The sequence below is a fragment of the Phyllobates terribilis genome, unplaced genomic scaffold, assembly GCF_046119375.1.
Source record: "Phyllobates terribilis strain yellow unplaced genomic scaffold, ASM4611937v1 Scaffold_1__5_contigs__length_1240528914, whole genome shotgun sequence".
Lineage (NCBI taxonomy): Eukaryota > Metazoa > Chordata > Amphibia > Anura > Dendrobatidae > Phyllobates > Phyllobates terribilis.
The window spans coordinates 531479028-531504867 of NW_027362761.1; the positions used below are offsets into that span (position 1 = coordinate 531479028).

The following is a 25840-nucleotide window of genomic DNA, read 5'->3' on the forward strand; positions in this document are numbered from 1 at the left end:
CTTAGGTCCGGACCAGACACTCTCCTCCTATCAGCCATACGTTTGTATCGGTTCCCCATAGTATTCAGATTCTTCAGCACCCCTCTCCATACTGAAGCGAGTGATGAGGAAAATCGTTCCTCCTCAGGAACCCCCGAAGAGCCCCCCCTACTGAAAGTACAAAACTGGGGGTGAAAACCATATGCCCCAAAAAACGGGGACTTACCAGTGGACTCGCTCCGCCTATTATTAAGAGCAAACTCTGCCAGAGGTAAGAAAGAAGCCCAGTCCTCCTGGTTCTCTGACACAAAACACCGGAGATATGTCTCCAAGCTCTGGTTCATACGTTCCGTCTGACCATTGGTCTGAGGATGAAAAGCCGATGAGAATGACAAATGCATCCCCCGCCGTGCACAAAACGCCTTCCAGAACTTGGACACAAACTGAGACCCCCGATCAGACACCACCTCGGAGGGTACCCCGTGAAGCCTCACAATCTCCCCAATGAACACCTGCGCAAGAGTTTTAGCATTAGGGAGAGCCGAAAGAGCGATAAAATGTGCCATCTTGCTGAACCTGTCCACTACAACGAGTATGACCGTTTTACCCGAAGACGGAGGGAGGTCCGTAATAAAGTCCATAGACAGATGAGTCCAAGGACGCTCCGGGATCTTCAAAGGTAAGAGTGCCCCAGACGGACGGGTATGTGAGGTCTTAGAGCGCGCACAAACCCCACAGGACGCGACAAAAGTTACCACCTCCTTATGTAAGTTAGGCCACCAAAACCGACGCGAGAGGAGATCCACAGTTGCTTTACTCCCCGGGTGTCCTGCAAAAACTGAGTTATGGTGTGCCTCGATCACCTTTTGTCGCAACTGATCTGGAACAAACAGTCTCCCCGGAGGTCCAACAGGGGCGTCCCCCTGAGCCTCCAATACCTCCTCCTCCAGCTCAGAGCATACTGCCGAAACCACCACTCCCTCCTGAAGGATAGGAATCGGGTCGTCCGTATTCCCGGCCCCAGGGAAACTACGAGATAAGGCATCCGCCTTTACATTTTTTGACCCAGGACGATATGTAACGACAAAATTAAACCTGGTAAAAAACAATGACCACCTAGCTTGTCTGGGATTCAGACGTTTCGCGGACTCCAGATATAGCAGGTTCTTGTGATCGGTGATGACGGTGACCGGATGGACTGCCCCCTCCAAAAAATGGCGCCACTCCTCAAAAGCTAACTTAATGGCCAAGAGTTCCCTATTGCCGACATCATAATTCCTCTCAGCGGACGACAATTTTTTAGAGAAAAAGGCGCACAGATGCCACTTACCAGGGGACGAACCCTGTGACAATACTGCTCCCACCCCTACCTCGGAAGCGTCTACCTCTACAATGAATGGCTGTGACGCATCAGGTTGAATGAGTATGGGTGCCGAGGCAAAACATTTTTTCAAGGAGGAGAATGCTTGACAAGCCTTGTCAGACCACCTAGAAAAATCCGTCCCCTTTTTAGTCATGTCTGTGAGAGGCTTAACCATAGACGAGAAATTACGATTGAACTTCCGGTAATAATTAGCAAACCCCAGGAAACGTTGTAGTGCCTTAAGATTCTCTGGCCGATCCCACTCAAGAACTGCCCGCACTTTCCCAGGGTCCATACGAAAACCGGACGCTGAAACCAGGAAGCCTAAAAACTGGAGTTCCTGTACGGCGAACACACACTTTTCCCATTTGGCATACAGTTTATTATCCCGCAAGATCTGTAACACCTGCCTAACGTGCTCCTGATGAGACACCAGATCCGGCGAGTAAATTAAGATATCATCCAGATATATGACAACAAACTGTCCCACCAGGCGGCGAAAAATGTCATTAACAAAGTGTTGGAACACCGCCGGGGCATTAGTCAGACCGAATGGCATGACAAGGTTCTCATAATGCCCCTCCGGAGTGTTAAACGCCGTCTTCCACTCATCCCCCTCCTTCATCCTAATCAGATTGTACGCCCCCCTGAGATCCAACTTAGAGAACCATTTGGCGCCCACGATCTGATTAAAGAGATCGGGAATAAGTGGGAGCGGATACGGATCTCGGACCGTAATCCGATTAAGTTCACGGAAATCCAGGCAAGGGCGTAGGCCTCCATCTTTCTTCTTAACAAAGAAGAACCCCGCAGCCACCGGTGAAGATGAAGGTCTAATATGCCCCTTAGTCAGACTTTCTGAAATATAATCCTTCATGGCCTGCCTCTCAGGACCAGAAAGGTTATACAACCTAGCTTTAGGTAACTTGGCCTCAGGGAGCAGTTTTACAGAACAGTCATACTCGCGATGAGGAGGTAGTTCCTGACACCCTTTCTCCGAGAATACATCCTCAAAGTCCGCCAGAAATGGAGGTAAGACCCAAGGAGTAACCGCACCGATGACCGTGTTCATGCAGTTTTTATTACAGAATTTACTCCATTGGCTTATCTCTCTGGTTTGCCAATTAATAACCGGGTTATGCTTAGCTAACCAAGGAAGGCCCAACACTATAGGAGTGGGAAGACCCTCCAACACGTAGCAAGACAACAGTTCTTTATGTATCGCCCCCACTTGAAGTTTTACGTCATGCACAGCTTGCAAAAAACTTCCCTGACCGAGAGGCCTGGCATCGATCGAGAATATGGGGATGGGTTTAGCCAACTCACTCAATCGCATACCTTGAACCCGGGCAAACCGAGCATCAACCAGATTAGCCCCGGCCCCACTATCCAGAAGAACAGATATCCTCTCAGTTCTCGTACCCACCACCACCTCCGCCGGTACGAGAAACTGAGACGAACCTAGGGACGAAATACCTACTCCCAGATTGCCGTCCACCACACAACCTGGGATCAACAGTTTTCCGACGACTCTTCACTCTGCAAGGGACGGGATGGACACCCCCCAATAAAATGTCCCTTTCTCCCGCAGAAGAAACACCTTCCTGTCTTATGGCGCACCACCGGTCCCCTCCCCCGAAATGATGTCCCTCCTAATTGCATAGGCTCCTCTGGACTGACCAGGGGAACCACCATATGAGGGGACCTTGTAGGAGGTGGAGTCATCACAGGGGGTAGAGTTATCCCGCACCTCTCCCGAAGCCGTCTGTCAACGCGAATAGCAAGGGCCATAGCGGCTTCCAGTGACGCGGGAGAGTCATACTGTGCCAACACATCCTGTAATTTGTCGGATAAACCATGACAAAACTGGCTCCTAAGAGCCGGGTCATTCCACTGGGTGTCCGTGGCCCACCTACGGAACTCCGAACAGAATTCCTCCGCCGGACGATCTCCCTGCTGGATCCTACGTAACTTAGACTCAGCAAGGGAGATCCGATCTGGGTCATCATATACGAGTCCCAGAGCAGCCCGGGGGAAGAGAGAACGCCCAAGATTGTGGGTCCCCTTGTAGGAGCGAGATGACAATTCCCACCCTTTGTTCTTCACTCCCCGATGACCGAGGCCGCAGCCGAAAGTACAACTTGCATGCCTCCCGGAAAACAAAAAACTTGTCCCGCCCCCCCAGTGAACCTGTCAGGGAGAGCTACTTTAGGTTCTGGTCCGGCTTGCTCCTGAGGATGCAAAACCTTGGACCTAACGTCCGCCAGCTCCATGGACAAACTCTGCAACTGCCGAGCTAGACCGGCTACTGGATCCATGGTAGCTGGAGAAAAACTAAGTGGGTCGGTGAAAATGTCACGCTGTCTCTGTATACTGGAGGTAGGGGGCCTAAGCTGACCCTAAGCTGGGGCCCTGACTAGTCCCTCAACCTGGAGGTACTGTTAAAGGTACAGAGGTCCAGGCCGCCAGCGTAACCCCTACCTCCTGAGGATCCCTGCACCTAAGTAATCTAGTCCCGAGAAGGACCCCGATCACAACAAAAGGGGACAAGTAATAATATGCCCACACACAGTACTTAGACGAACGAGACAGTACAAGGGAAAAACCAAAACCACCTTGCATACAACAACTACACAACTACAACAGAGGGAACACCAACGGGAAAGGAGATAAATGATAAAGCGAGGAAGGGAAAAAACACTCCAAATACACTTATCTCAGAAACTCCAAACACCATGATCCGCTCTGTTAGTCTGAATGAAATGCTTTCACCGACACTTCCCAAACAGACCAGCAGGCATTTGAAGGAGTCTCACTACAGCAGTATTGATTGCAGCTGGGCGAGGCTGGACCTCGTCTAGCACAGAGAGAGAGAGAATTAACTCCCTCACTGCCGAAAAACACAAAGCACCAACAAGTCAGCTGCGAGAAGTCAGGCTGTGTACTCGTGACGACACACCCGTGACAGTAGCACACTGCAACGCTTACTGTTGGAGGTAGCTGCTCCTAGTAAGCACCTGTGCACACCAATTTCTTGTTTTGGAAGTGCATGTCAGTTTTTTCTGTTTCTTTTTTTCTTTTTCTGTTTCTGGTTGAGGTAGTCGGCCCTGGAAGTCCCAAAGTCGCAGGCAGCTGTTCTATCCCAGGCGGGCCAGCGGAAGGGTGAGGACTGTGTAATGTTATACCAGCTTGGGTATTTGCTGGGACTGTTCTATGTGTTTATTGTCCGCTTTGTGGTTCAATAAAGTATTGCCACGCTGTTTTGCCCTCACCCTGTGTTGTCTGAGTGGTATTATGCCCACAGAAGACCACGTGTCTTCACACTGTTCAATACACAAAATATGAAACTTTAAAAGGGGTGTTGCACTCTTGTACATTCATGGCATATCCACAGGACATGCTACACATGTGTAGCAAATATGCAAGTCCCAATAATGGGACCCACATCTCGAGGACAGGGACCTAATGTGTTTCACTGCTAGCAGAGAGGGAGTCGGAATTACCTTTTGGATGTGAATACCGATCACCTCCTCACTAAAACCAGTGCCCAATGGGTTAGGACTGGCATCACCTATACTGCGGATGTACGAGATGTATAAATTGGGAATAACCCTTTAAGAACAGGGTTAATTGAAGAATACCAGCACTTTTAGAAATCTTTTGACTTGTGATAGACACTTTAGAAGTTTTGATTGCTCATTGAATAATAAAATAGCAACACTCAGCTTAAAGCTGCTCTCCTCTGAGAAAATGTTCTAAAAGAGCAGTAATTTTGTAAAGAAACGCTACACGCAATATGAAAGCTGATCAGCTTCACCTGGAGAAATCCTTGTCTGGATGGGAGCAGATTCAATTAGCATTTTTGACTCTGGAGGACCCAACACCATGTAATTCTTCAATTGTCCTGTGGAGGCAGTGCAGGGAAATTGAACACTTGTTTCCTAGGTCCCCTACAGATTACAGTTGATCACTGGGACCATCCCAATAAAAAAAATAAGATTTTTCAATGTATAAAAGCTCTTTAAATTAATCTACCCTCAACATTTCATTCATTTTAGGCCACCATTTTCCACATTGCCTGTCACCATCCATGAGAGTGGTTTGCGGTTGGATCCAAGGTGTGTTGAATTTCTTTTCAAGATCACACAATGAATTTCAACGCTGTATGAATGTAAAGCATGAAATAAATGTGAATTTGAATAGTGGTCGCATTCACATACCTCGTTCATACGTCAAAGGAGTTGCGTAGGTAGCGGCGTGTCATTCTCTAGGCAGTCGGGGTGTTATTTTAACGTTTAGTACAGTATGTATGATATAAAGCAGGAGCATCGGGTTTATTCTCCCTTATTACATAACTGCGGTTATGGGCACAAAAAAATAAAATGTAAAAACCAACAACGACAGCCTACATCTAACAATCGGGACCTGACTAATCTATTGTCCGATGGTTTCTCCTTTTCACTCACAAGTCAACACTTTTTCAGATGGAATCAGACAGATTAGGGAGCAGGTCGGGATCTATCAGTCATCTACGAGACAAGTTTAAACAACCAGCTAAATATTAAATCAAGAGAAAAAAAAAACCTAAATCTTTTATTGTTATCCAATTCAAACAGTCTGGACGCTATGATCTGCGAGTACAAAGAAGATCACATGAAGAATTCCCAATATTGTTCTAAATACGATTTTTACCGTGTAGCAACAAATGATAAATGACTAATCCGTATAGAATTTCCTTCATAATTAGAATAATGAAAAAAATTCTCTTTGAAACCAAGTACTGAAAACCTCGTGTGCCGTGTGTACACGGTGTGTCTGGAGCATTTCCTTCTTATGCCCTTTCTATATCAGATGAATAGACCCGCGCTTTATTTCTGTAGTGACATGACATTTTACAGGCTAGAGAAGATTTTGGAATAAAAAAAGGCATCAGGGATCATTTTTTTTCCATAATTTGACGAACACATAGAACATTTTAGAAGATCACTCTAGGTCACACAGTCTGGTCTGCAGGGTGAGTGTATTTGTCCCGCGATGCCAGGCATCGCACTTCCAACTGTACTGGCATCGTAGATGATGAAAGAGGAAACCATCAGCTAATACTCCCTCCACCATCATTCTCCCTCTGCATCCAAGGTTTCAGCACAGCGGGTGCAATGACGTCAACACAAGCCAAGACCAGAGCAGCGGGGAACCGGGGAGAGGAGAGTATTTATTTTTAGAATGTGGGGACCATTATCCTGTGCAGAGGACTACGTGGGGCCCATTACCCGGTGCGGAGGACTACGTGGGGCCCATTACCCTGTGCGGAGGACTACGTGGGGCCCATTACCCGGTGCGGAGGACTACGTGGGGCCCATTACCCTGTGCGGAGGACTACGTGGGGCCCATTACCCTGTGCGGAGGACTACGTGGGGCCCATTACCCTGTGCGGAGGACTACGTGGGGCCCATTACCCTGTGCGGAGGACTACGTGGGGCCCATTACCCTGTGCGGAGGACTACGTGGGGCCCATTACCCTGTGCGGAGGACTACGTGGGGCCCATTACCCTGTGCGGAGGACTACGTGGGGCCCATTATTCTGTATGGTGGACTTTGTGGGTCCCATTATACTGTATGGAGGGCTATGTGGGCCCCATTATACTGTATGGAGGGCTATGTGGGCCCCATTATACTGTATGGAAGGCTATGTGGGCCCCATTATGCTGTATGGGAGGCAATGCGGGCCCATTATATTGTATGGAGAGCTATGCGGGGCCATTATACTGTATGGGAAACAATACAGGCCCATTATACTGTATGAAGGACTATGTGGGGATCATAGTTGGGGAATCATATGGTGATGGGGTCACCAAACTTTGCTGGGTGGGTTAGGTGGGTACAGTAGGGTCATCACACCGTGTGTGTGTGGAGGGCACTGTGGAGGACTTCACTGTAGAGGAATTCACAGTGGAGGTATCATACTGTGTTTGGGAGCACTTTTGTTGGCATCATACTTTATTATCTGTATTATTCAAGGTTTGTATCCTTTGTTATTACATATTTAGTTATATCATTGAGCCATATGCTTTCACTGCTCTTACACAACATTGTATTATGCCAGTATGCCCAATTTGTGATTATTTATTTTATTCTAAGATCTATTAATTAAAATGTACTTTGTTTATGAGACAACCCCTTTAAGTTTGTTTCTATGTGAAAAGGTTCATCGTTATATTTGATAAGGAAAAAAGTCCTCAATTCTAGACATTTTATTAATAAATATAAAGGTTGGCCCGCGACTTTGTCCAAGTTTTTAATTTTGTCCGACTGTGTATTTGACATCCTTGCTCTAGGTGGCGGGTAATGGAGAACACATAGGAGTGTACCTTTTTCCCCTCTTACGGCCAGCAATACTATTTTGCATGGCCACCAACCAACTGGGAACAGACAAGTTTGCTTTTTCTATGTCAGGGAAAAAGATTGGCGGAAAGCTGGAAGCAGTGACAGATAAATACTTATGTGATCATCATATATCAACAGAATGAGGGTCTCCTAATCTCGTTGCGGCACTCTAGTAATTAGACGAGGAGGCCGAGCATGCTCGTGACTATCTTCATTGCTGTTATTAGACATTCCAGATTCATTAAGAGGCCTGCAACGAGTGGCGTACGCCTTGCCAGAAATCTTACTCAAGTCTGGGACTGGAGTAAGATTTCTGCTGTAGAGAACACCACTGCTCATCATGAATTAGACAAGCTGTAGCGTCACAGAACCGCCGCGCCCCCATACAACACCAGCTCTATCTATTTTGATGGAGCTGGGAAAACTCCAAGTTGCACCAAAATTTAGCAAAACTGGCAAAATTGCTTTGATGACTCATGTCCATAATCTTGTTTTCCTCCTGAGATCAGATGGCTTACCTATTCGTTACGGTCTCCTGCCAACTTATCCTCATAATTTACCTTGAGCAGATCGGTCCGTGGAAATGTAGTTTGGGTGGTGTGATAAAAAAAAAAAAAAAAAAAATGACTATGTGGTTTTGTTTCTTAAACTCATCAAGTACATATTAAGGTTCATGTGCACATAGCTGCACGGATAAACCAATATACGAATTTGGTCTTAAGTTATTAAAAAAAAAAAAAAGAATATTCCGAAGAAACATTACTCATCACATCCCCAGGAGTCTGACTTGATGGTACATTAACAACAACTATAATAACAGGAATAAACAGTTGTCTACATTCTGGCGGCTCAACTCAGAGAATGCAAAATGTAATCAATAGTCGATCCCCAAGACGCCCCCACTATTCCTTATTGTACCTTCTGGACTAAAATTATTGACCAACTCCGCAATAGATCCATAGTGACATACGAGTACAACGATGACCACATTGAGTAAAAGTTCCTTACCTTGCTGGTCTCTATTAGGGAATGTGCACATGGCATCTTTCAGATGCTGGCGCACCCGTGGAGTTTTGCCGGGTGAATCTGCCGGTGGTCTTCTTAAAGCCCCTCTGCCGTCATCCTCAACAGCTCCAACGCCGGCACCTTGTGCTCTATATTTTCAAGTATAGAAGGGGGGAGTTTTTTTCCCAAGTGGAAGCCGCCCGAAGAATGAGCATGTCACTTCTTTTAATCGGGTTTCCAAACTCCGAAGAGGCTGAAAATACGTGACATGAGATAGAATGTGTGCACAGAAATGTCATTTTGACAAGTCTGTTCATTAAGTTCATTTTATGGGGCACTGTTCAGTTTTTTATTTTATGGGGCGCTTTTCAGGATTATGCCGGAAAAAGATGCCCTTGTGCATAAAAGGAGTGGAAATAAATACAAGGCTCAAAACAAAATGAAGGAACTCTGAAATCACATATCAAATTTTGATGAACAAAAGTTTCAAGTTGAAAATCTTAACGAATTTCACAATTTTTGTCAGTAAAGAACAAAAATGACATATCAAGGGTCAATGAAAACAAAAATCACCCAACGAAGGGCTGAATTCTAAAATCGCCCTGAAAATAATTGTGATCACAGGTGGATGCAATTTCAGTGAATTTTACAGAAACTGAAAACGTGACTCCTTAGTGTATATGACCCCCCACATGCCTGAATGTACTCCCAAGTCCCGACAACATAATCTTTAATAATCTTTTTATTTATATAGCACCAACATATTCCGCAGCGCTTTACAATTCAGACAATTTACAGACATTATGGGCACTGTCCCCATTGGGGCTCACAATCTAGATTCCCTATCAGTATGTCTTTGGAGTGTGGGAGGAAACCGGAGAACCCCGAGGAAACCCACGAGAACAACATACAAACTCCTTGCAGATGTTGTCCTTGGTGGGATTTGAACCCAGAACCCCAGTGCTGCAAGGCTGCAGTGCTAACTACAGAGCCACAGTGCTGCCCTGGGCATACTCCTGATGAGACGGCGGATGGTGTCCTGGGGTGTCACACCTGGGTCAGGGCATCAGTGAGCTCCTGGACAGTCTGTCGCTCTACTTGGCAAAGTATGCACTGATACATAATGTTCCAGAAGTTCTCATCTGGATCCACGTCTCGGGAACATTAAGGCCAGACAGGTCCTGGATGACAAAGGCAATACTGACATTGACTGCAGACTCTGGCCACATCAGGCTGGGCATTATCCTGCACCAGGAAAAACAGAGGACCCACTGCACCAAAATAAGGTCTGACAATGAGGATTTCTTTCGGATACAAAACAGCAGTCAGCGTACAATTGACTATCATGTGGAGGTTTGTGCAACCCTCCAAGAATATGCTTCCCCAGACCATCAATGACCTACTGATAAACTGGTCATTTTGGATGATTTTACAAGCAAAATAACATTCATCGTGGCATCTCCAGACTCTTTCACATCAGTCACGTGTGTGAGATTGCTCTCCTCTAAAAAAAAACAAAACAGGGCACCAATGGCAGACTTGTCATACAAGGTGTTCTCTGGGGAATGCCAATCAAGCTGTATGATGCTGGACTGTGAGCACTGGTCCTACTACAGGACATCGAACTTTCAAAAATGCACCCCTGTAGCCCACTGGAGGTCATTTTGAAGGGTCATTTTGAAGGGTTCTGGCAGTGTTCCTTTAGTCCTCTCAGCACAAAGGAAGTGATCCCAGTCCTGCTGCTTGGTTGATGTCCTTCTCCAGCCCTGTCCTGCTCTCCTTGCTCAATGTCCCATGTTTAGGGTATCTGTTCCATGCTCTTGAAACTGCTGGGAGGCCCAGCAAACCTTCCTACAACTGTATGTATGGATGGATGTGCCATCCTGGAGGAGCCGAACTACCCGTACTACATAAATTGGCACCTTATCGTACCATTTGCATCAAGGACACTAGCAAAAGGCAAAACTAGAGGAAAATCAGTCAGGTTTGGAGCCACCAACTACAAAACTATTCCCTTTCGGAGGTTGACTTGCTGTCGCCCATTACATTTGTGTCAAAGACTCATTGAGATCCATGAAGATAAAATCACTTGGGGTTATACAGTACTGTGATCTGAAATAGTTACCTTAATTTTTTGACTAATTTATATAAAGTATCATTGATGGGGGGTTGTGTCCAGATATTCCCAATATACAGATGAAATGATGCAATTTTTAGAGCCAAAAAGGTTTATCGTTTCTTGTGTAATACGATAAAACCCTTAGAAATGAGGTCTCATTGGTAGAGTATGCCCACCAGTGCCAACCAGAGTTAGGAAGATTTCTCACCATCAATATTAGACGAGGCACATCGGTGGGTTATGTAAAACTTTTTTACATCTTTTATTTAGGAACAGCATTATAGCTCCAGCTTCTAGTTCTCATTAAAGAAAAAAAATCCAAAGTAAATCCAACTGATTTACACAAGATGTTGATGGAACATAAAAGAGGCCGTGCCGATGCCGAGGCTCTATAAACGGTCACGGCTTTGGGTTTAGCGTGCGTGGTTATTTCAACACCTACAATAACTTGAACTAATCCTATAAATATTGTCCTGGATGTTTTGCATAAACAAGAAAATGTTATTCCTCTAAACAGCGCCGTCGCACAAAAGCCCCGAGGAGCCCGGTGCTGATTGGCTGCAGCATGGGCGACATAAGTAAATAAAAGGAACATGGTAACAATTACAAGGAATAAGCATCTCCCTCTCTCTGAACCTCACGCCGGTCTGTTTAAAGATAATCCTTAAGTAAAGTCTGTTGTTAATACTCCTAGCTACGTCTCGTAATATCTTCAATAACAATGTAATCCCGATTTGACTCTACGTCCCCATGAAAAAAAAAAAGAACAAAAAACGTTTGTTGTAAATTAAACTTTCTGCTATCTGAATGCACGCAACACTAGGATTTCCAGAGCTTGCGATTTAATGGCACCCAAATCTTTGGCCCATGGTGACCCGAGGTGAAGTAGATTAGCAAAACTAATGTAGGCTAACAAGCATTTCACGCTCTTCTTTAATGACCTAGCCTCTGTCCTACCCAGTCCAGCCAGCCTTCTTCAATGGTAACAAAAATGGTCACTAAAACCCTGTCTCAGAACTCATTAGATCTCAGGTTAGTCAAGTGGAATGGCCTGTGGTTCCTAAAGGAAGGCTATACTTCAAAACATAAGCCAAGTCAAATGAATGAGGAAGAGAGAAAAAACAGAAAAAAAAATTTGGAGAGTAGGGTCTTTCGGATCAATGATCAAAGGAAAGTGTGAATGGAAGAAAAATATAGGCAAAGAATTAGCGTAGTTTATCAGATACGATGAAAATCATCAGATCTGGAACCCAATAGTTCTAAATGGGAAATGAAGTGGAAAATTGCCAAAAAAATTCCAGATATGCTTTTATTACTAGGGTGGGGATCAACAACCCACTGTTAGATAGTGCTGGGCAGGTAGATTTTCCACAAAGCCAATTGTTCAAGGGGTTTTCCCACTACGGTTGACTGATCGGTCTGATTTGTAGAGGTCCAACTCAGGAAACCTACTAATCTTGAGATCAGCGGTTCTCAACTTTCCATCTTAAGACATTATTTTATTCCTCAAATAGGCTAATTTATCAAGGCTTTGGAATCTGTAGAATCTATCAATGGGTGGTGTTGGGACCAAGGCACAAGAACTGAAGGCCAATGAACAGTTTTCATCGGAAACGCGTAATCATTGTTTGGATTTTATTTGGAAGGTATTTTTTATTATGTTGGGATAGAGATGAAGAAAATTCCTTTTTAATCCAAAAAACGGAAAATGTTTGTGACCCTGAAAATGGCACATGATCTGCAGGTAGAGCATTAAGGACCAGGAGGAGCTAGCCAGACTGATACTTTTCTGTGGGAACATTTTCAGTAAACCTTGCATTTTCTTCATTGAAATCTCTAGGGTCCGTATGGATGGGAGTCCAGTGGGTGGTCCTATTCAGTGATGACCTGTATGACACTGCATGCAGAGATACAGTTATATGAAAAAGTTTGGGCACCCCTATTAATCTTAAGCTTAATGTTTTATAAAAATTGTTGTTTCTGCAACAGCTATTTCAGTTTGATATATGTAATAACTGTTGGACACAGTAATGTTTCTGCCTTGAAATGAGGTTTATTGTACTAACAGAAAATGTGCAATCTGCATTCAAACAAAATTTGACAGGTGCATAAGTATGGGCACCTCACCAGAAAAGTGACATTAATATTTAATAGATCCTCCTTTTGCAAAAATAACAGCCTCTAGTCGCTTCCTGTAGCTTTTAATGAGTTCCTGGATGAAGGTATTTTTGACCATTCTTCTTTACAAAACAATTCCAGTTCAGTTAAGTTTGATGGTCGCCGAGCATGGACAGCCCTCTTCAAATGATCCCACAGATGTTCAATGATATTCAGGTCTGGGGACTGGGATGGCCATTCCAGAACATTGTAATTGTTCCTCTGCATGAATGCCTGAGTAGATTTGGAGCGGTGTTTGGGATCATTGTCTTGCTGAAAGATCCATCCCCTGCGTAACTTCAACTTTATCACTGATTCTTGAACATTATTGTCAAGAATCTGCTGATACTGAGTGGAATCCATGCGTCCCTCAACTTTAACAAGATTCCCGGTGCCGGCATTGGCCACACAGCCCCAAAGCATGATGGAACCTCCACCAAATTTTACTGTGGGTAGCAAGTATTTTTCTTGGAATGCTGTGGTTTTTTGCCACCATGAATAACGCCTTTTTGTATGACCAAACAACTCAATCTTGGTTTCATCAGTCCACAGGACCTTCTTCCAAAAAGAAATTGGCTTCTCCAAATGTGCTTTTGCATACCTCAGCCGACTCTGTTTGTGGCGTGCTTGCAGAAACGACTTCTTTCGCATCACTCTCCCATACAGCTTCTCCTTGTGCAAAGTGCGTTGTATAGTTGACCGATGCACAGTGACACCATCTGCAGCAAGTTGATGCTGCAGCTCTCTGGAGGTGGTCTGAGGATTGTCCTTGACTGATCTCACCATTCTTCTTCTCTGCCTTTCTGATGTTTTTCTTGGCCTGCCACTTCTGGCCTTAACAAGAACTGTCCCTGTGTTCTTCCATTTCCTTACTATGTTCCTCACAGTGGAAACTGACAGGTTAAATCTCTGAGACAGCTTTTTGTATCCTTCCCCTGAACAACTATGCTGAATAATCTTTGTTTTCAGATCATTTGACAGTTGTTTGGAGAAGCCCATGATGCCACTCTTCAGAGGAGATTCAAACAGGAGAACAACTTGCAAGTGGCCACTTTAAGTAGCTTTTCTCATGATTGCATACACCTGGCTATGAAGTTCAAAGCTCAATGAGGTTACAAAACCAAAAAAAGTGCTTTAGTAAGTCAGTAAAAAGTAGGTAGGAGTATTTAAAACAAGAAAATGATAAGCGTGCCCATACTTATGCACCTGTCAAATTTTGTTTGAATGCAGATGGCACATTTTCTGTTAGTACAATAAACGTCATTTCAAGGCAGAAACATTACTGTGTCCAACAGTTATTACATATATCAAAATGAAATAGCTGTTGCAAAAACACCAATTTTAAGAAAACATTAAGCTTAAGATTAATAGGGGTGCCCAAACTTTTTCATATAACTGTAGCAGTCAATCACTGTCAGCTCACTGGACTCCTACATGCAAACTAAATTAATCAAATCGTTTCCAACAAACCTATATATCATTTTGCTCAGTTTTTCCTTCTCTACACCGTACTGGCCACATATCGAACTGTATGTGCAACGTGACCACATCCTAACATCTCTGCAAACTCTAGTCCGGGGCCCTGTCTTAGACAACTTCAAGTACGTTTTTTCTTTGGTTAACTTAAAGAAGCACCATAATAGCTTAAAATATGGAAGTTTATGGTACATTTTTCAGTACTGACTTCACACCTCCGTGTAATACACTTATCTGAACGAGCTCCTAGTCCTATTAAATACCAGACATGACACCATGAATGGTGCCAAATGGTTCTACTACATGTGATATACCTATACAGACATTTTTACCAGTTTAATATTGACTTTTTGGAAAACAAATATGCAAAAAATTTGTCTTGTAAAAGGTGGACATACACTACCTTCTTACGTTACATGCCATGCAAACATTTAGATGCTGGCCAGAAATCTCCACCTTGATGAACCTCTATGTGGCAAGGTAATAATATATCAGAGTGGAAATACAAACATAAAAGAACATGTAAAAAAAAAAAAAAAAGACTCCGCAGGACAAAAACAAACAAGCTGCAGAAGTCCACCAGGCATGTGCTCTGCATGTGTGGAGGTGAATGCAGACTGAATGTGTGACCGTCAATTCAGGCTATAATTTAGGGCGCAGGGCTTCTCCGATACCACCATTCATTGTGCAGGCTGACGTGCCATTTGTTCCCCTAGAAGACCACACAGACTCGTTTTCGGAAGATATAATAGACAGAGACTGCCCTCAGCATTACCTTTATCGCAACTAGCTCGTACGCACGAGTTGACATTCACACTGTTCTACAAAGCTAACCTTTGCAAGACCCAAGGGGAGAAAAAAAAAAAGAAAGAAAATTGATTGCGTATTTTAAAAAGCATGAATAGAAAAAAAAAAAAAAGTATCAAAGATGCCAAAAAGTTCACCGTGAGTGCTTCCTACCGCTGCTGATTTACAGCAAGAATCCGCAGATCAAGCTTATATTTAGTTACTAAAAAGTGAAAATCAAAAGATCTGGAAAATTTGGGTTAAAATAAAAACCGAAAAAAAATACTAGGGGTCTGTGCACACATTGCAGATTTGCCGGAGTTTTTTTTCTGCGCAGATTCAGCAAAGTGATTGAGAATCCTGAAGCCTCATGCACATGTTGCTAATTTGGGACTTGCAGATTTAATCTGCAGCGTGTCAATTCTTTCAGTGTTTTTTGCTGCAGATTTCACACATACGGAATAAAGAAAAATTTGCACTAAAAAAGCATGTAAAAAAATAAAAAGAATGCATCAAAACACACCTTATTTTAAGCAGCGTTTTTTTTCCAGCCAAGAGATGCAGAAATGGTGCAAAAATTTCTGCACAAAATACTTAAATGTGTGCACAAAACCATCTATGTTGCTAGATCATTAGACAAAATTCACTGCATAGAACTACTACATTATCGTAGAGTATTACCCTTGGGTAGAGTATCCAAAATTCAGAGTATTCAAGTGTTTTTTTATGCAGATTTGCTCAAAAATCCAGGTCAAAAAGTTGTGTGAACATACTGTATAATAACAATGTACAATGGAACGCTATGTTCACACATCATGGTTTTTTCAGCTTTTTTTATGCAATTTTTTATGCAAATTTTCAGCTGCCTTTTGCCGTACCAGCAAAGTCTATGAGAAACCAGATTTCTCTGTTCACACATCTTGTTTTTTTTTTTTTTTATTGTTCAGGATTTTGTGCCTTGCATGTTTCTTTTAGAAAATAGAGCATGTCACTTCTTTCACCCATAGGAAGTAATGGGTGGTGAAAAAAAATGCTGAAAAAAATGCATCAAAAACGCACCAAAAATTTATTTCAGCGTTTTTGATGCCAAAATAGAATGGGGTTCTTTTTTTTTTCCACAGAACTTCATGTACATGAATAAAAAGAGACAGAAGGACAGTGAAGAAAACATGAAAAAATGCATCAAAAATGTAGCAAAAAATGTAGCAATACCTGCGTCTTTGACGTAGCTGATTTTCTGCAAGAAAAATCCTGAACAAAATGCCCTTGAAAATCAGGTTTTGCTGCAGAAAATTGACGGCAAAAAAAAACATGATGGGTGAACATAGCCTTAAGCCTACAACTGTCCCGAACACGGTCCCCCTAAAACATATGTACGAGCACAGCCAGAGCTGAAGGAAACAGGACGAGGAGGAGAAGGACGAGAAGGAGGAGAAGGACGAGGAGGAGAAGGACGAGAAGGAGGAGAAGGACGAGAAGGAGGAGAAGGACGAGAAGGAGGAGAAGGACGAGAAGGAGGAGAAGGACGAGGAGGAGGAGAAGGACGAGGAGGAGAAGGACGAGGAGGAGGAGAAGGACGAGGAGGAGAAGGACGAGGAGGAGAAGGACGAGGAGGAGAAGGACGAGGAGGAGAAGGACGAGGAGGAGAAGGACGAGGAGGAGAAGGACGAGGAGGAGAAGGACGAGGGGGAGAAGGACGAGGGGGAGAAGGACGAGGGGGAGAAGGACGAGGGGGAGAAGGACGAGGGGGAGAAGGACGAGGGGGAGAAGGACGAGGGGGAGAAGGACGAGGGGGAGAAGGACGAGGGGGAGAAGGACGAGGGGGAGAAGGACGAGGGGGAGAAGGACGAGGGGGAGAAGGACGAGGGGGAGAAGGACAAGGAGGAGAAGGACAAGGAGGAGAAGGACAAGGAGGAGGAGGACGAGGAGGAGAAGGACGAGGAGGAGAAGGACGAGGAGGAGAAGGACGAGGAGGAGAAGGACGAGGGGGAGGAGGACGAGGAGGAGGAGGAGGACGAGGAGGAGGAGGAGGACGAGGAGGAGGACTTTTAGAAAACGTTAGTTCACAATTGACCTGCTTCACAAATAGTAATATGCAATAGCAATGTAGATTTATAGGTTATCCACGGACGACTGAGAAACAACGCTAAAAGCGCCATCATGGCGGCCATAACTGCTGGCATTTTTCAAGGTACTGCATAAAAAAAGGCTAAAAAACTTCATGGGGGGCACAGCTCCAGGTATCATATGTTAGGGAGAATTTTATCATTCAGGTTTCAACTTAACTTTACATTTTTCTCTTTTCATTTTTTTATGTAATATGTTGTAAGGAAAAGTTTAACCTTAAAGCAAAACTCAATATGATTTCTCTCGATACAACTAAACACACAAAAGGGAGTTGTCCCACTATTCATACAATAGGAATGTATGCTACCCTATATACCGCATGATACAATTATAAATAGCACCGCACACTGCTGCCAAAACGTAGTTTACAATGCTTGATAGACTATTGTGATTTATAGCAAGGATTTATTGGGTGACAGCATTGCAGGGGAAAACTAGGTTTCTCTGTCTCTAAACTGATGGATATTAGCAGAATAAAACTACATGATCAGATTACATTGTTCTGTCTGTAAACTAAGATACAGAACCAGGGCAGAAACCTGCACAGAGTATAAGAGAGGGCCATGCCACTTCATCCACATCCTGCCTCTGCTCGTCCTTCATCAGAGTGTTCTGTAAAAATGTTACAAGTCTGTCAGTGCTCCTGTTCAGATCTGACGACTTTCACAGTTCTTCCTTTCTGTTCTCTCAGTGTTACAGACAACAGCAGGAAGGAGGAGGTGTTTATACAAGAGACTTACACAATGTGAGTGAGGAAAAAGCATGAACAGTCTCAGGGAGGGCAGAAAAAAAAACAGCTTGTAAGAAAGCACAAAGAGAAAATGAGCTGTGCTGACTTATGAGCTACTGAAGACTGCAGCAAAAGGGATATACACAGACCTCACAACCAGCTTGTATTACTGGGAGAGAAAAATCGGAAACTTTAATCAGGCTAACAACTGGAAATTAAAGAAGGAAAGAAGAATGCAGACTGAAACCATTAATTTACCAAGTGGTGCGCTGTCAGGATTCCCTGGTAATGCAGACGGAAGCAGGCAGTCACATGCCAACTAGACGTGCACTGAGGGAGGACGAGCATGTCTAGTCAGTAAATGAATGAAAATATGCAAATCACATGCCTGCAGTCACATCACCTTTAACAGCTCGGGTATCTCGGCAGCATGCACAACGCACGCCGTCAGGATTCAGAAGACTGCAGTCACATAAAATGAAAGTCTCCGGTCATTCAAAGCATGGACAACCCCTTTAATAAGAAGAAAATTCTGTAGGAATGACCCTTGGCCTATTAGAAAATACAAAAAGCACCAACTTTTGGATATTTAGATGAAGCAATAATTGACAAATGAATGTTGGCAGGAACGCTTGTTCTGGATTATTGGCCCAGCTAAACAGACCAATAAGACTTTTGTTCCTTCTGATTACAACATATTTATATGCATACATAAAAATCATTGCACCGACCATGTGCTGGTGATGACATGATACTGCATAGAGAAAGAACAATCATGTTAGCGATCGTTCTGTCTCCACCATTATTTCGCCAGCCTAACAGACGAGTAAATGAGCGCCGATCAGCCTGTATACAAGTCTGTCTTAATGGCCCATAAGTTTTTTGACTCAAATGGAGTAATGGGAATTAGAAATAAGGAAAACTTCCCAATTTCTGCACCTCTTAAAGGTTACACACCTCAGAATAACCTCTAAACGACCAGCAAAGTTATGACACTGTCACTTGTCGTGGTAAGAAGGTAAGTGACAATGGATATTCCAGCAAGCAGGCGGCAGAGGACATCACCTACCTCTTGTAGGGAGCGGGCCGCTGGCTTGTCTTGGTGGTTGGCCAGTATTAAAAAAGGTAAAGTGCATAGCTGTGGATGTTGCAGGGCGGAATGGAGCTCATTCCTGGCAGTTTCTAAGTCTTCTTCAGACGAGGCACTATCAAGGACAAATACGACTCCTTGAGATCCCTGGTAATAACGACTCCAGTATTTTCGGATATTGGCTGCTCCTGTGTAAAGAAAAGCACAATTATCTCAATAAATACATTTTAATATATATATATATATATATACACAGGTGCATCTCACTAAATTAGAATATCAGCAAAACAGTTCATTTAAATTAGAATGAGTCATTTTCACAATAGGCAGTCACCCTGCTGCTCACTGTCCCTTCACAATCACCTTTGCAAACGCTCATTAGACACTTCACTACAAAAGATAGTGTCAAGATCTGATCACTGTGGTTAACATAAATGTGAATCTCCAGAAGGAAGAGTCTAAAAAAGGCCCAGCGGTCAGTGTAAAAACTGAAATATATAATTTATATATTAATTTAACCCCTTTACCCCCGAGGGTGGTTTGCACGTTAATGACCAGGCCAATTTTTACAATTCTGACCACTGTCACTTTATGAGGTAATACCTCTGGAACGCTTCAATGTATCCCGCTGATTCTGAGATTGTTTTTTTCGTGACATATTGTAATTCATGGTAGTGGTAAAATTTCTTCGATATCACTTAAGTGAAATTTGGCAAAAAATTTGAAAAGTTAGAAATTTTCAAACTTTGAATTTTTCTGCCCTTAAATCAGAGAGATAAGTCACACAAAATAGTTAATAAATAACATTTCCCACATGTCTACTTTACATCAGCACAATATTGGAACCAACATTTTTTTTTTTGTTAGGGAGCTATAAGGGTTAAAAGTTAACCAGCGATTTCTCATTTTTTTTAGGGACCACATCGCATTTGAAGTCACTTTGAGGGGCCTTTATGACAGAAAATACCCAAAAGTGACCCCATTCTAAAAACTGCACCCCTCAAGGTGCTCAAAACCACATTCAAGAAGTTTATTAACCCTTCATGTGCTTCACAGGAATTTTTGGAATGTGGAAGAAAAAAATTAACATTTAACTTTTCTCACAAAAATGTTACTTTAGACCCCAATTTTTTTTTTTGCAAGGGTAACAGGAAAAAAATGGACCGCAAAATTTGTTGTACAATTCCTCCTGAGCGCGCTGATACCCAATATGGGGGGGAAACCACTGTTTGGGCGCACGGCAGGGTTCGGAAGGGAAGGAGCGCCATTTGACTTTTTGAATGTAAAATTTGATGTGTGTTGCATTTGGGGAGCCCCTGATGTGCCTAAACAGTGGAAACTCCCCACAAGTGACGCCATTTTGGAATTTAGACCCCTAGGGAACTTATCTAGGTGTGTGGTGAGCACCTTGCACCCCCAGGTGCTTCACAGAAGTTTAGAACATTGAGCCATAAATATAAAATTTTCAATTTTTCCAACAAAAATGTTTTTCAGCCTCCAATTTTGTATTTCCATAAGGGTAAAAGGAGAAATTGCACTATGCAATTTGTTGTGCAATTTTTCCTGAGTATGCTGATACACCATCCCTGTTATCCCTGTTTGGGCGCACGGCAGGGCTCGGAAGGGAAGGAGTGTCATTTGACTTTTTGAATGTAAAATTTGCTTCAATAATCAGCGTACGCTATGTTGTATTGGGGAGCCCCTGATATACCTAAACAGTGGAAACGCCCCACAAGGGACACCATTTTGGAAACTAGACCCCTCAAGGATTTTATCAAGGGGTATAGTGAACATTTTGAACACAGAGGTAAGACACAGAATTTGATAACATTAGGTCATCATATTGAATAAGTTGTCATTAGTCTTGAGTGCAAGTGTTCACTACTTGACCTTGCATCGGGTGCTCCATTATGCACCAAGTATCGCGGGTGCTCAAGTGACATGCTTCGAGTCCCCGCCCCGCATATTTCACGGTTGTTAGACACCCAAAAAAAGACATACAGGGATCGCTCGTGCATGGCAGACAATCCCCGCGAGGTTTTGTTTGGCTGTATAACAGCTGCAAAACATATGGGGCAAAGACTTGAGCATGTCACTCGAGCACCCACGATACTCGGTGCATACCCGAGCACCCGATGCAAACTCAAGTAGTGAACACTTGCGCTCAACACTATCATTTTTTTCTTTACTTCTGAAAAAATCCCAACACCACCCTAACCCTAGCCCTAACCCCAGCCCAAGCATAACCCAAGCCTAACCCTAGCCCTAACCCTACCACAAGCCTAACCCCAGCCCCACCCCAACCCTAGCCTAACCTGAGCCTAACCCCAGCCCAAGCATAACCCTAGCCTAACCCCAACCCCAACCCAACCCTAGCCCAACCCCAATCCTAGCCCAACCCAACCCCAACCCTAGCCCAACCCCAACCCTAGCCCAACCCCAACCCTAGCCCAACCCCAACCCTAGCCCAATCCTAGCCCAATCCCAACCCTAACCCAAGCTCAACCCTAGCCCTAGTCCAACCCTAACCCAAGCTCAACCCTAGCCCTACCCTAACCCGAGCCCAACCCTAGCCCTAGCCCAACCCTAACCCGAGCCCAACCCTAGCCCTAGCCCAACCCTAACCCGAGCCCAACCCTAGCCCAACCCTAACCCTAAAGTTTATTTATTTATTTTTTTTTTTTTTTTACACACTTCCTAGTGCGGTATAAGTGATTAGGTGACTTTATTCTTCGGGTGTGATTACAGCGATACCAGATTGATATCGGGTTTTTATGACTGACATTTTTCACACACTAAAAAACCCTCTTTTTTTTGCAAAGACTAGTTTTTGCATCGCCATATTTTGAGAGCTATAATTTTTCCATATTTCGACGACAGCCATGTGACGGCTTGTTTTTTGGTTGCAAGTTGACGTTTTGATTGGTGCCATTTTCGGGCACGTGACATTTTTCGTTCGCTTTCTATTCCGATTTTTGGGAGGCAGAATAAAAACTAAAATTCAGGTATTGTTTTTTTTTTTATGCCGTTCTGCGTGTGGTGAAATGGAGCTTTATTCTTCGGGTCAGTACGTTTACAACGGTACCACATTTGTTTTTTTATGTTTTGGCACTTTTACAAAATAAAAACTATTTTATAGAAAAAATAATTGTTTCATTTTTATTTTTCAGCCTTTGGAGCCGTATGACTGCTTGTTTTTTTTTGAGAGACAAGATGAAGTTTTCAGGGTTACAATTTTTATTTACATTCGCCTTTTTGATAGTGTTTTATTCCATTTTTTTGGGGCGATGATGATGATAAAGCATTGTTTTTTGGTTTGTTTTTTTGTTTTTTTTCACCGCGTTCACTAAAGGGGTGAACTAGTACGACAGTTTTAGAGGTCAGGTCATTCCGGACGCGGTGATGCCAAATATGTGTACTATTGTTTTTTTTCATAAGAATATTTATTTATGGGTACAATATATTATTTTTTGGGGAATATATTTTTCTTCTTTTTTTTTTATATTTTTACTTTTTTTTTTTTTTTTTTTTTTTTTTTTTTACTCACTTTCCAACACCTTTGGAACTTTTATACTATGTCCCACTATGGGATTTCACTTTTTGCATTCTGATCGGCTGTATAGCATAGGGATGGAGCACCATCCCTGTGCTATACAGGCTGTCAGAGCTGCACAGGGAGAAGTTACTTTGATTGCGCTCTGCGCAAAGTAACTTCGTGCCTCCTGGTGACCCGGATGTTGTCATGATGACATCGGATTAACATGACAACATCTGGGACCCGGCACAGACACCGCGGGACGCTTACCTCCCCGCCTTGCTCCCCCAATGCTGCGATCGACTTCGACTTAAGAGGGTTGATCCTATTGACAAAGTCCCTTTAACTTCTTTAAACTTAATAGGTATTCATACTATAATAAAATTAGTTTTTATTTTAATGGAAAATATTTAGCACTAGATAATGTTTGCTTTATTTTATTTATTTTTTACAAACTTTAAAATAGAATTGATAAATAAAAATTATTTAAAGAGATCTAATAATGTAATAAAGAAATAAAAATACTGGCACACTCCTGAATGTTAATATATTCTGATCAGTGTTATAACAATCCAGTGATCAGATGAAAGGAGGGACCACTTTTTATCATGCTGTCAAAGGGTTAAAAGTTGCATTAAAAAGACATTGGTAATCGCTAGGGATCAATCGGGTTGGTGGAGTTTGAAGAATACATATTTTTAGTGGGGTCTCCTGAAGAGAACCTGATCACGGATTAATTACAGCAAAATCGTTGGGACAGTCAGCAAGTGTTTAATTTCTCTGCAGCGCCTCCACAGGGCAAACAAAGTATTACTAAGAGCTCAATGAAAAAAAGTTTGAAAACACTAATGTGTCGGGTTCTCCAAAGAGACACTCCTTGGAGCCGATCTAGCAGAAAAGGTCCTGAACTGGGACCCTCCATTCACATTTCCCTATGTACTTGGAAATTAATTTTCTACACCTGACCACCCATTTTAGCATGTAATTATGACACAGAGGTCAGTCATTCCTACATGTCCCTAGATATAGCCATGGCTACTAGGATCACAATACCTAGTGATTACTGTTACAATCAGAAAACTAAGAAAAAAATAGCTGCTATAAGAGTGAAGTTGTCTTATTTTACAACTAAGTATAAAAATGTTAAGAACGCCCTTGAAGTCCCAAAGATAAAGTGTACAAAGCCCCTTACTGCTCACGCAGCACCCGCTACCTCCGTACAAGGACAATATCCTCAGTGTGGACGGTGATGCAATCATGTGGACAATGTCCAGACAGTAAAATGAAGTCAACAGGTGAGTCACGAACCATCGGGGGACGAATCGCAGAAAACGAGAATTAACATCACTATCTACATCTAGCTCAGCCAACATGAAGGCTGGAAGATAATCTGGTGCAGTGAACGCTCCTCAGAAAAAGCTGAAATACACTGTGTGCCGAATTATTAGGCAAATGAGTATTTTGATCACTTCGATACTTTTTATACATGTTGTCTTACTCCAAGCTGCATAGGCTTGAGAGCCAACTACCAATTAATTAAATCTGGTGATGTGCATCTCTGTAATGAGGAGGGGTGTTGACTAATGACATCAACACCCTATATAAGGTGTGCTTAATTATTAGGCAACTTCCTTTCCTTTGGCAAAATGGGTCAGAAGAGAGATTTGACGGGCTCTGAAAAGTCCAAAATTGTGAGATGTCTTGCAGAGGGATGCAGCAGTCTTGAAATTTCCAAACTTTTGAAGTGTGATCATTGAACAATCAAGCGTTTCATGGCAAATAGACAACAGGGTCGCAAGAAGCGTGTTGGCCAAAAAATGCGCAAAATAGCTGCCCATGAATTGAGGAAAATCAAGCACGAAGCTGCCAAGATGCCATTCGCCACCAGTTTTGCCATATTTCAGAGCTGCAACGTTACTGGAGTATCAAAAAGCACAAGGTGTGCGATACTCAGGGACATGGCCAAGGTAAGGAAGGCTGAAAAACGACCACCTTTGAACTAGAAACATAAGATAAAAAATCAAAAATGGACCAAGAAATATCTTAAAGACTGATTTTTCAAATGTTTTATGGACTGATAAAATGAGAGTGACTCTTGATGGGCCAGATGGATGGGCCAGAGGCTGGATCAGTAAAGGGCAGAGAGCTCCACTCCGACTCAGACGCCAGCAAGGTGGAGGTGGAGTACTGGTATGGGCTGGCATCATCAAAGATGAACTTGTGGGACCTTTTCGGGTTGAGGATGGAGTGAAGCTCAACTCCCAGACCTACTGCCAGTTTCTGGAAGACAACTTCTTCAAGCAGTGGTACAGGAAGAAGTCGGTATCGTTCAAGAAAAACATGATTTTCATGCAGGACAATGCTCCATCACATGCATCCAACTACTCCACAGCGTGGCTGGCCAGTAAAGGTCTAAAAGAAGAAAAAATAATGACATGGCCCCCTTGTTCACCTGATCTGAACCCCATAGAGAACCTGTGGTCCATCATAAAATGTGAGATCTACAGAGAGAAAACAGTACACCTCTCGGGACAGTGTCTGGGATGCTGTGGTGGCTGCTGCACGCAATTTTGATCGAAAACAGATCAAGCAACTGACAGAATCTATGGATGGAAGGCTGTTGAGCGTCACCATAAAGAAGGGTGGCTATATTCATCACTAATTTTTTTGGTTTTGGTTTTTGCATGTCAGAAATGTTTATTTCTAAATTTTGTGCACTGATATTGGTTTACCTGGTGAAAATAAACAAGTGAGATAGGATTATATTTGGTTTTTATTAAGTTGCCTAATAAATCTGCACAGTAATAGTTACCTGCACACACAGATATCCTCCTAAGATAGCCAAATCTAAAAAAAAAACACTCCAACTTCCAAAAATATTAAGCTTGGATATTAGTCTTTTGGGTTGATTGAGAACATAGTTGTTGATCAATAATAAAAACAACTTGCCTAATAATTCTGCACACAGTGTATTCAGGATCTGCAGGTATTTTGGCCTTACTTTTATTTAAATGTTCAGTCCCGTATAGGGATATTTTTATGGAAACTCTTTGTAAAGTGGATTTTTAGGGTTTAGGTTTTCTGTAAGC

At 43.0% G+C, this 25840-nt stretch overlaps 1 protein-coding gene across 3 annotated transcripts in view; it reads right to left on the reverse strand.

The window, feature by feature from the left end:
* ARL15 (ARF like GTPase 15) overlaps window positions 1-25840 on the reverse strand; it is a 261268-nt gene that overhangs the window by 114917 nt on the left and 120511 nt on the right. For all 3 annotated transcript variants that reach the window (XM_073680325.1, XM_073680326.1, XM_073680324.1), the window contains one exon: window positions 19196-19404. In XM_073680325.1, the coding sequence (XP_073536426.1) occupies window positions 19196-19404 (209 nt within the window). The remainder of the gene's footprint in view (window positions 1-19195; window positions 19405-25840) is intronic.